General features: G+C 45.0%; 1 protein-coding gene and 1 pseudogene across 1 annotated transcript; one reads left to right on the top strand and one right to left on the bottom strand.

The window, feature by feature from the left end:
* Nucleotides 1-336: 336 nt before the first annotated feature.
* On the top strand, nucleotides 337-424 carry LOC129685689 (small nucleolar RNA U13; annotated as a pseudogene).
* Nucleotides 425-2,396: 1,972 nt separating this feature from the next.
* Nucleotides 2,397-6,761, bottom strand: Hspa5 (heat shock protein family A (Hsp70) member 5). The gene is made up of 9 exons (XM_055619189.1): nucleotides 6,694-6,761; nucleotides 6,394-6,611; nucleotides 6,053-6,284; nucleotides 5,565-5,702; nucleotides 5,055-5,167; nucleotides 4,570-4,960; nucleotides 4,200-4,437; nucleotides 3,729-3,896; nucleotides 2,397-3,302 (listed from the first exon to the last, which is right to left on the bottom strand). Exons 2-9 carry the CDS (start codon nucleotides 6,513-6,515, stop codon nucleotides 2,740-2,742), a joined length of 1,965 nt encoding a protein of 654 aa, XP_055475164.1. The 5' UTR covers nucleotides 6,516-6,611; nucleotides 6,694-6,761; the 3' UTR covers nucleotides 2,397-2,739.
* Nucleotides 6,762-11,361: the final 4,600 nt, after the last annotated feature.

Below are 11,361 nucleotides of genomic sequence, written 5' to 3'. Positions count from 1 at the left end.
GGATAGCGCATTGTAAACAATTCCATTATGAAGTTTTACCAGCAATAAAACGTGTAGATACCCAAGCTAGGTACTGGAGTAGACATTTATCAGTTGGAATCTCTTAATATGTATTAGCTAGTCACTAGAAAAATGTGCAGACTGGGGGGCTGGAGTCAGCAGTTAAGAGCTCTTGTTCTTACAGAAAACCCAGGTTCAGTTCCCAGAACCAACATGGTAGCTGACAACTGTCTTTAATTCCAGGGATCTGATGCCTGACACTCTACAGGCAAAACCCTTCAAATAATCTAAATTTGAAAAACAGTAAGTTCAGACAGAAGCAGGGTGTGAGGTTTTATTTGTTTGGTTCATAAGCAGGATGACTGGGTGTTCAGATGTGCTTCCCTAAACCTTGTTTGCATGTGGGCACATTACCCATCTTAAAATGTGTGGTGGCGCATACCTTTAATTCCAGCCTAGTCCTAGTGGGACCTGTTTTATTGTTTGTTGTTTTAAAAAGGAGTGCTAGCAATGTAGGACGAAGGATGAAGCCCAACGACTGTCTGACTGAGCATGAAGCAGTACAGTCAGTTTTAACATTTGCCTGGGCTTTGGACTCCAGACTTGGCTCACTTAGTGTTTGGGACAAAAATCTGACAGCCCAGGCTGTCCTCAAACTTGTCGTCCTCCTGCCTCAGTGTCTCAAGATTTTTTTTTTTTTTTTTGAGGCTAGTGGACAGAAGTGGAACAGATGAGATAGGATCTCACAACGTAACCTTGAATTTGCTATAATTCTTCTGCCTCAGCCAGACTCCTAAGTGTAGGAGTTACCGGCATGAGCCACCATGCTGAATTAAAAAATATCAGGTAAGTGCACAAAAATGAAGCTCAACAGTAGTCAGTTCCCCAAATGGACCATTCTTAGTAAATTAATCTTACAGCCGGTTGCCCAGTTAGAAAATAGCCGTCTTGCCAGGCAGTGGTGGCACATATCTTTCTTTAATCCCAGCATTTGGGAGGCAGAGGCAGGCAGATCTGAGTTCAAGGACAGCTTGGTCTACAAAGCAATTCCAGGACAGCCAGATCTAAAACTGAGAAACCCTGTCCCCAAAAACAAACAAAAACCATCCTTGGGCAGTACTGAATTTCATGTTAGCCCTAGCCAAATTTCTCATTGATCATACTGATTACTTACATCATCCCTTTCCTGAGCGAGCCAAGCTAAACGATGCTCAGCCAGTCACTTGACTGTTAAGTGATGTAATTTCAAGGTTACTATATACACATGCTACAAGACATTTCAGAAATGGGGGTCCTGACTAAAGCATGTTGACTCACGTAGCTCTCACGAACTACATTAACTGAAGCTGGTATCTCATTGATCCTCCTGGCAACCTGAGCCACTGCACCCATGTGGTGTTGGTTATGAAATTCAGGGCTTTATGCACGCTGGACAAGTACTCTACCAATTGAAGTAAATCCTCCAACCATCAAGTATATGCATCTTTTTTCTACATAGCCCTGGCTGGCCTCAAAGATCCTGTCAAAGGTATATGCCACCATACACTTTTCAACCACATACCTTCAAATATCAATTCCATACCAAATACCACCCAATGAGAGTGGGCCTGGGTTTGATCTTACAACACAAAGAAAAATAAAGTACAAGTCCCTAAAAGTCACCAGGTCACTCAACTTTTTTCCAGTATAGAGGATTAAACCCAGGGCTTCACACCAGTGCTAGGCATTCCCCACCAGAGTATATACAGCCTCAGTTCCCTAGGCTAGGCTTGGACTTACCATCCTCCTGCCACAGCCTGGAATTGCAGGCCTAGCACTTCATCAATTCATAAGAGCATCCAGCCAGTTCCATAGCAGTACTTGTAACAGAGTGCTTACTTTTGGAATCGGAAAGTCACAGTGGTACACGTGAATATGAGTTCAAGACTACAGTGTTCAAGGACAGCCAGGGCTACACAGAAACCTTATCTTAAAAACCAGAAACAGACCAAAACACAGAAATCAATTTTACGAAGGATGAACAATATTTCAACCATGTTTGCCAGGCTCAGTGGCACATACCTGTAATCCCAGCACTGGGAAGCAGAGTTCAAGGCCAGCCTGGTCTACAAAGTGAGTCCAGGACAACCAAGACTGCAAAGAGGAAAAAACCCTGTCTCAAAAGACACACACAAAAACAAAAACAAAATTTTAATCATGTTCAAGAGAACTGGACTTGGGCACGGTGAAGCCTTGCCTAAAGGAGTAACACAAACATCTCTGCCTTGCTGTTATAAAACTAGACAAAGCCCTAGGGAGTGGCACCACTTGGCAGCATCACAAGCCCTCCTCCCCTGCCCACATCCAAACTAAAAGATGGTTATAATTAAAAGCTTTTCACAAAAATTAGACCAGTGTAAATAACAAACATTTATTGGTGTCATTTATGGTAGAAAAAAGTTCCTACACCAGATGTACATGACCCAATTGTTAAATAAAACATATCCAAGGTGAACACACACCCTGACCCAGCTTTCCCCAAACTTTTAAAATAGCCAATTCCTCCTCTCCCCCACCCCAAGACATGTGAGCAACTGCTAATGAAAAGCAGTAAACAGCCACTTGGGCTATAGCATTTTCAACTCCACTCTGAGGTGAAGATTCCAATTACATTCGAGACTTAAGTTCTCTTACTTTTCTCCTAACGAAAGTTCCTGAGTCCAGTATTTACAATATTACAGCTCTAGCAGATCAGTGTGCCTACAACTCATCTTTTTCTGATGCATCCTCTTCGCCAGTTGGGGGAGGGCCTGCACTTCCATAGAGTTTGCTGATAATTGGCTGAACAATTTCTTCTAGTTCCTTCTTTTTGGCTTTAAAGTCTTCAATGTCTGCATCCTGGTGGCTTTCCAGCCATTCAATCTTTTCCTCTACAGCCTTCTCCATGGTTTCTTTATCTTCAGAAGAAAGTTTACCTCCCAGCTTCTCTTTATCTCCAATCTGGTTCTTGAGAGAGTAAGCATAGCTTTCCAATTCATTCCTGGTGTCAATGCGCTCTTTGAGCTTTTTGTCTTCCTCAGCGAACTTCTCAGCATCATTAACCATCCTCTCAATTTCTTCAGGTGTCAGACGATTTTGGTCATTGGTAATTGTGATTTTGTTTTTATTTCCTGTACCTTTGTCTTCAGCTGTCACTCGAAGAATACCATTAACATCTATCTCAAAAGTGACTTCAATTTGGGGTACCCCACGAGGAGCAGGAGGGATCCCAGTCAGATCAAATGTACCCAGAAGATGATTGTCTTTTGTTAGGGGTCGTTCACCTAGAGAATAACACAAGAAAAACCTGTTATTGACAAGACTTAGTGCACCAGTATCCCTACAGTACTGGACCAAGAGCAGCAATTCACTGGGTACTACTGCTTTTAACTGAATTTCATCTCATTTTGTTTGTTTTTCAAGACAGGGTTTCATTGTGTAGCCTTGGTTGTCCTGGACTCACTATTAAGACCAAGCTGGCCTCGGAGATCTGCCTGCATCTGCTTCCCCCAATGCTTGGGTTATGGCGCCACCACCTGGCCCAGCCTAATTTAATCTCTTAAAACCACTTGTATTCCAAAAGCCAGGACAAGAATGCTAAGTACTGAATCTAAAATTCAACACTTCTTTCTCTGTGCAGTTTAATAATATATTAACTAAACCCAAAGTCACATTCTTTCAAAACATACAATATTTGTGAATATAATTACCTTCATAGACCTTGATTGTTACAGTTGGTTGATTATCAGAAGCTGTGGAAAAGATCTGAGACTTCTTGGTGGGTACCACAGTGTTCCTTGGAATCAGTTTGGTCATGACGCCTCCCACAGTTTCAATACCAAGTGTAAGGGGACATACATCAAGCAGTACCAGATCACCTGCAAAGGAGAATTGATCAGGTTAGCTTCTAATCGGGAACCCTAAGAGCACTACCAAGCCATCTCCCAATGAACTCCATCTTCCCACTGTCATTTGCTTAGGCTCTAACCACCAACACTTTAGGGCCAATGAATTAACAGCTGCTAATGATCTTAACTAACCCTGACCTAAGTCTTATCATCACTGTACCTTATTTATTAGCTGTGTGACCCTTATGCCCCTAACCCTACAGCTTCCTAAAAAAAAATAGTCTTCCCATCAAGCTACTCAAACATGTGAAAGATGCAGCGACAGCAACCTACCTGTATCTTGATCACCAGAGAGGACACCAGCCTGGACAGCAGCACCATATGCTACAGCCTCATCTGGGTTTATGCCACGGGATGGCTCCTTGCCATTGAAGAACTCTTTCACCAGTTGCTGAATCTTTGGAATTCGAGTAGATCCACCAACAAGAACAATTTCATCAATATCAGATTTCTTCAGATCAGAGTCTTCCAACACTTTCTGGACAGGCTTCATGGTAGAGCGGAACAGGTCCTAGCAAAAAAAAAAAAAAGAAGAGGGTATGGTTACTCTGATACTAACTGTAATTAGACAACTGTTTAGTTACCCAGCCATCCTCAACTCCATAGTCCACATGGATCTCACTGGCGCCATCAAGAAGCATACCATATTCAGCTCTTCAAATTTGGCCCGAGTCAGGGTCTCAGAGAAGTCTTCTCCTTCGAAGAAGGACTCAATTTCAATCCTTGCTTGATGCTGAGAAGACAGGGCTCTCTTAGCCTTTTCCACCTCACGCCGGAGTTTCTGCACAGCTCTGTTGTCTTTTCTAACGTCTTTACCAGTTTTCTTTTTGTATAGCTTGATGAAGTGTTCCATAACCCGCTGATCAAAATCTTCCCCACCCAGATGAGTATCTCCATTCGTGGCCACCACTTCAAAGACACCATTGTCAATGGTGAGAAGAGACACATCGAAGGTCCCACCACCCAGGTCAAATACAAGAATGTTCTTCTCTCCCTCTCTCTTATCCAGGCCGTATGCGATCGCAGCAGCTGTACTGTGAGAATGAAAAAGAGGAGGGAAGAAAGCTTAGTCGGGCTCACATTTCCCCTACTTGACAAATATGCTGGACCTCTGAGTTCCACACTTACGGCTCATTGATGATCCTCATGACATTCAGTCCAGCAATGGTGCCAGCATCTTTGGTGGCCTGCCGCTGGGCATCATTGAAGTAAGCTGGTACAGTAACAACTGCATGGGTAACCTAGAAGGACAACAAAGATAATTTAGGTATACTTTGTCACTTCCCTGTCACCCTTATCAACTACAGGAAAACCACCACATCCATTTCTAAGCCAGGTTACTGATAAGGGTAGGAATCATACACTTTTATCACCACAGAACTAAGTGATAACTCATATAAACTGACTAGCATTTACCTTGACCTCCCACAAAGCACTAAATCGTTAAGCCTGACAAAAGTTGATGCAAGTCAAGATTAAAAGATTTTAAACCACAGGGGAGGAGAGAGGGAGCTACAGGGGGATACAAAGTGAATAAACTTTAAATAATTAAAATTAAAAAAAAATTTTAAACCACAAGTCAACCAGGAGGACAACTGTAATCTTAAACACCTAACACTGTTCCACACATCTATTTACCTTCTTCCCCAAATATGCCTCAGCCGTTTCTTTCATTTTAGTGAGAACCATGGCAGAAATTTCTTCTGGAGCAAATGTCTTGGTTTGCCCACCTCCAATATCAACTTGAATGTATGGTTTAGTTTTCTTTTCAACTACCTATGGCACAAAATAATTTAAAAGTAATTTTTCCAAAGCAAGAACAATGGCACCATAAACTTCTCTTCCCGATAATTTGATTCATTTTGGTCCCTCAGAAAATCTTGACAAAAACTGAGCACAGCAATACAGTACCTAGACTGCCAGTTTTAATCTCTTTCAACCTTTAAACATTGTAACAACGTGTCACGTTTTAGAACATACTAAAAACGACGACGCGTATAACCGTTACATAAATTCCGACCTCATCCTTTCAGTCGTTTGAATATAGTTTTCCGGCCAAGTCTTAACGCCTAAATACTCCACCACCCTAGCCGCCCCATCACCACGGGGAAAAAACCGGGTCGGACCTTGAACGGCAAGAACTTGATGTCCTGCTGCACTGAGGGGTCATTCCAAGTGCGTCCGATGAGGCGCTTGGCATCGAAGACCGTGTTCTCGGGGTTGGATGTGAGCTGGTTCTTGGCCGCATCGCCAATCAGTCGCTCGCCTTCGGGGGTGAAGGCCACATAGGACGGCGTGATGCGGTTGCCCTGATCGTTGGCTATGATCTCCACGCGGCCGTTCTTGAACACGCCGACGCTGACGGAAAAAAACCCCACAGAAAAGGAATCAGCACCTCACTTTCTCACGCTAGCCCAGGAGGCCACGCCCCACTCTCCCCCCACCTCCTCCGACAGACGCCACCTACCAGGAATAGGTGGTCCCCAAGTCGATGCCCACCACCGTGCCCACATCCTCCTTCTTGTCCTCCTCCTCGGCCCGCACCGCGCACAGCAGCAGCAGCGCCGCCGCCACCACGCTCAACTTCATCTTGCCGGCGCCGTGGGCCAGTCGCTCAGCGATCAGTCGGGAGTCTCGGCAGTCCAGCAACAGGCTGCAGCCCGGAAGCGCGACGACGGTTCCGATCTGAGGGCGACGGGGGTGCCAGGGTCAGGAGGAGCTACGAACCACACTCAGGGGAGGCCTGCAAGCAGGCCGCGTCGCTTACCTCTCACACCCGCGAGAGCCACAGTCCCTCCGCCACTGTTGTGTCGCCCAGTGCCTGGCGCGCCGTCGCCGACTCCGCTTATATATCCTCCCCCCAGCCCCGTCGTGGAGGCCTCTGATTGGTGAAGGGGCTTCTCGTTGGAGGCCGCCGATTGGTCCAAGCCACCAAGCTGGCCGCTGCCGATTCGAAGCGGCCTCCTCCGCAACTCACGTCACTGCTACGCCCCCCAGGCTGACTCATTGGCTACTGGTCGTCCCTAACGGCCGCCTATAAGAGGCAGCATCCGCCCTGTGCGCTGCTCCTATTGGTTCAGCAGCTGCCTGTCCCTCGGGTGACCTCTCACCCCGAAACCGTTTCCGCCGGTAACCGTCCAGGTCCTCCCCTCACGCCGGCCCCGGGGGACTAGTGCGGGGTCTGCGTGTCAGTTCCCAGGGCTCGGTGGGAGTCGGGTGCTCCCTCTCTGGCCCTCGCTCCGAAGCAGTACGTCCTCCCAGGTTCCCTCGCGTCCTGAGCTGCCCGGCCACAGCTGTGATGCCGGGAACACGTTTCTTGGCCCTAACTGGCTCCGCACGTTCTCCGGCGTCCGGGCCTTAGTTTACTCACCCGGCCTGGACGGGTGAGCTGGGGCCAGGTCTGGGTTGTGCCCCGCTGCTAATCCTGGCTCTTTTCGGCTAATCATGTTTCCCCTTCACCTCCAGGCCAGCTATATTTATCTTCCAGGTCTTTCTAATTTTCCCTTTCCCGGGGTTAAGACCCAGGATTGTCCTGGTAATTGTAACCTAATTCGGAGCCTCTTCTCCACTGCGGCTATGAGTGGTCAAATGAGCACTTTCCAACTTAGCATGTATCTTTTTTTTTCTCTCTAGTTTGTTGCCCCTTACTGTTCCCTATTCTTATCTAGCATTTCGATTTGTGACTCGAGTTATCATTTACAAGTTCTTCCTCATATCTTCTTGACGCCACCCTACCCTGACTCAATGGAATAGTTCTGATAATGCCAAAGTCATTTAGCAGACAAAAAAATAATTGTCTTGCTGATGCTTTATTATTGTATACTAATAGTATGTTGCAAAAAATTTACGGAAGCTACTACTTAAACTTAGGTACTTCATTGCTTCTTTTGTTTAATTTGTTTGTTTTTGCGGTAGGGCATTGTACCGGTCTGGAACTACTGATCTCCTTTCAACACTGTTATACGTGTTTTCTGTGCGTCATTTAGTGCTTATCGTTCGGTCCTTAGCAGGTCTTTCCCATTTTCCAGAAGAGATCTTTGAGACCAAAAATGATTAAGTAGAGTGATCATTGACTGATGAGTGTTGGGAATAAAGTTGATAACCTGGTTGGTTTTACTCCATAGCTTATGTATTGATTTTTTTTTTTTTAAAAGACAAGGCCTCATGTAGCCCCAGCTGGCCTCAAACACTGTGTGGCAGAGAACTTTGAACTACTGATCCTTCTGCCTATACCTCTCAAGTGCTGAGATCAACAGGCATAAGCATACATTACCATGCGCATTTGGGACTTGAACCCAGAACTCTGCATGTGAGGCAGCTGACATCCATCCCCTGGCCTGGCGTTTGGCATATAGACCAGGCTGGCCTTGAACTCTCAGATCTACCATTGATGCCTCCCAAGTGCTTATAGAGTATACTTAGGACTTTATCACAGGCAGAAAATGTCTCCATCCTATTAGATGTATTCTGAACTTCATAAGTACACTGTACAAATCATATTGAAACATCACCTACAGTTCACTAGAATGTGGAGCCTATGAGTCAGTGTTGAGGAATTTTCTCCTTTCAAAATTCCTCAAGGGTTATGCTAGTGACTCAGTCAACTTCATCCTGGCTATAGAGGTTGCATCATACAGCTCTTTGAGTAAGGCTTGTAATGCTGTCATGACATTGATTTTCCTTTGGGTTGCATCAGTCAAGTATCATGATGGAAATCACCAAACCCAGTTTACTGTGCACACCTTTAAGCCCAGCACTCAGGTGTCAGAGCAGGGGATCTTTGTGAGTTCAGAGGCCAGACCGCTCTACACAGTTCCAGGACAGCTGGAGATGCACTTGGGGGCGGGGTGTCAAAATCACTATTTGTCCACATTGCAGCTTCATGTCGTTTTAAGCATGTCTGTATCACAGTCTGTTTCCACTAAAGCACAAAACTCAGTTTCATACTCTCTCTCTCTCTTTTGAAACAGGGTTTCTCTCTAGTTTTCCCTGCCCTGGACTTACTTTGTAGACCAGGCTAGCCTTGAACTCACAGAGATCCACCTACCTTTGCCTCCCACAGTGCTGGGATTACAGGCGACACCATCACTGGCCAGCTTTCATCCTCTCTCTTGAGCAATGGAATAAATGCAACTAATTTTTCTGACATTTAGAAAAGTGATACCTGAGCCAGACCCGGTGGCACAGGCCTGCAACCCCAGCTGTTCAAGAGGCTGATAGGCAAGAGGGTCACAAGTTCAATGCCTGCCTGGACTACGGAGTAAATTCAAGGCCAGCCTGAGACATTTAGTGAGAACCCTGTTCAAAAGTAAAAGGAAAGCCAGGCTCCATGCTGCATGCCTGTAATCTCAGCACTAAAGGACACAGAGGCAGGCAGATCGAGGCCAGCCTGGTCTACAAAGCGAGTAAAAGGAAACTGGAGATACAGCGCTGTGTTTCTGTGTTAAAGCACTTGCCTGCCATACTTGAAACTCTGGTCTCAGTCCCCAGTCTCTCTCTCTCTCTCTCACACACAATATTGCTAACTTAATTTTGGGTTGGGTTGGGTCAGGTTGAGATGGGCTCGTGTAGGCCAGTCTTGCCTCCAGTACTCTTTGTAGTCAAGCCAGACTTGAACTTCTTATCCTTCTGCTTCACCTCCCAAGTGCTGGATTAAAAGTATGTCACCAAGTTAGGCTATCTGACAATCTCTATAAAGAGTAATGTATGTCAGCGGCTATCGTAGCTTTTTCTTCTTCTTGAGACTGTTGCTAGCTATGCATACTACATTTTCCTGGCTGTCCTGGAATATGCTATAAAGATTCAGCTGGCCTTGAATGTTCAAAGATCCCTGCCTCTGCCTCCCCAGTGCTGTGATTAAAGTCATGAGCCACCGTGTCCAGCTGTGGTCTCCTTTAAAATTGGATCTAGAAAGATGCTCAGTGGTTAAGAGTAATGCTCTTTCAGAGGACCCAGGTTTAATTCCCAGCACCCACATGGCACCTCACAAACACTTGCGACTGCAGTTCCAAGGGTTCCAATGCCTTCTGGATTCTCCAGGTACCAAGAACACACAAGATGCAAGTATTTACCAATACATAGAAATATATATATAGTTTTATAGAGAGAGACAATTATACATAGCATATAAAATTAATTTTAAAAGACTATATGGTTTTAAACACACACATTCCCACACATATATATATAAAAAACTAGGTGTGGTAGCACAAGCATTTATCCCAGGATTTAGGAGGCAGAGGAAGGTGAGGTAGATAAGAGTTTCAGGCTAGCTTGGCCTTCAGATTGACTTCCAGGCTAGCTTGGCCTTCAGATTGACTTCCAGGCTAGCCAGGCTATATAATGAAATCCACTTTCAAAATAAATAAATAAATTTCAAGTATTGAATGTATTCTGTCATATATATTGTGCATATTCTAAAGCACGATCATTGTGGCATTAAATAGGTAAGTTCAAACACAAGTTGTAACCTTGCTGCTTTTCAGGTTTTTCTTTTTTCACCCTTCTCCACCCCTTTTCTTCCACCCTTTCAAACCCTAACACTAGATAAGAGAGAAAAAAAGATTGAGAGGAAAGAAAGAGATCACTGAATAAAGTCGGGTTGGAAAGGGGGCAACGTATTGTTGGTCTGCTTCCTGAGCCAACTGCTTCCTTCTAGTTCCTTGGGACAAGTTTGATCTTCACTATCAGGATATCTAATTTCTTCTTTTTTCTTCTTTGTGCAGGACTACTTAAAAAAAAAAAAATAACAAACCAACAACTCAGCACCTTTCTCGGGGACCTAGCATTTATATACCCTCTGAAAAGTTCCCAGAATTCCAAATGTCACACAATCACAGAAACTATCTGCAGCTGACAAAATCACGCTACCACCAGAGCATGTGGCAAATCATAGTCAGCTGCCTCAGACAGTCCGAAGCAGCCCCATACTCCACACCTGAGATTAAAACGAAGCTACATCCTTATAATACTGCTGTGTTTTTTAGTGAAACCAAAATTCAGAAGTTCTCACTGCAACAAGTTATTTGCTGAATGTTAAAGGTGTTGTAAGGGCTAGCCACTACGATCAGCGTATGCTGTTTCTTTGCTGTTTTGTTGTTGTTGTGTTCTAGGTTTTTCAAGACAGGGTTTCTCTACACCACTGCCCGGCTGCTGTTTTGTTTTTTGAGACAGGGTCTCTTATTCTGTGGTCCTGACAGGCCAAAAATGACCTCCTGATCTTCTAGCATCAGCCTCCTAAATTGCTGTTTAGGAGGTTGGAAACGTTTGATTTTTTTCAAGGTTTTTATTTTATGCACAGGATATTTTGCCTGCATGTGTGTCTGTGCACCACATGCACCTTTGGAAGCCAGAAGAGAGCGTCAAACCATTGTCAGCTGCTATGTGGATGCTCAAAAGGGGACCTTCTTTCAGAGGAGCGCGTGCTCCTACTTAG

This window comes from Psammomys obesus, unplaced genomic scaffold (genome assembly GCF_907164565.1).
Source record: "Psammomys obesus unplaced genomic scaffold, mPsaObe1.curated_primary_1811, whole genome shotgun sequence".
Classification (NCBI taxonomy): Eukaryota; Metazoa; Chordata; class Mammalia; order Rodentia; family Muridae; genus Psammomys; species Psammomys obesus.
Note: the sequence above shows the minus strand (reverse complement) of the source record. Positions and strands in the feature narration are given on the sequence as shown.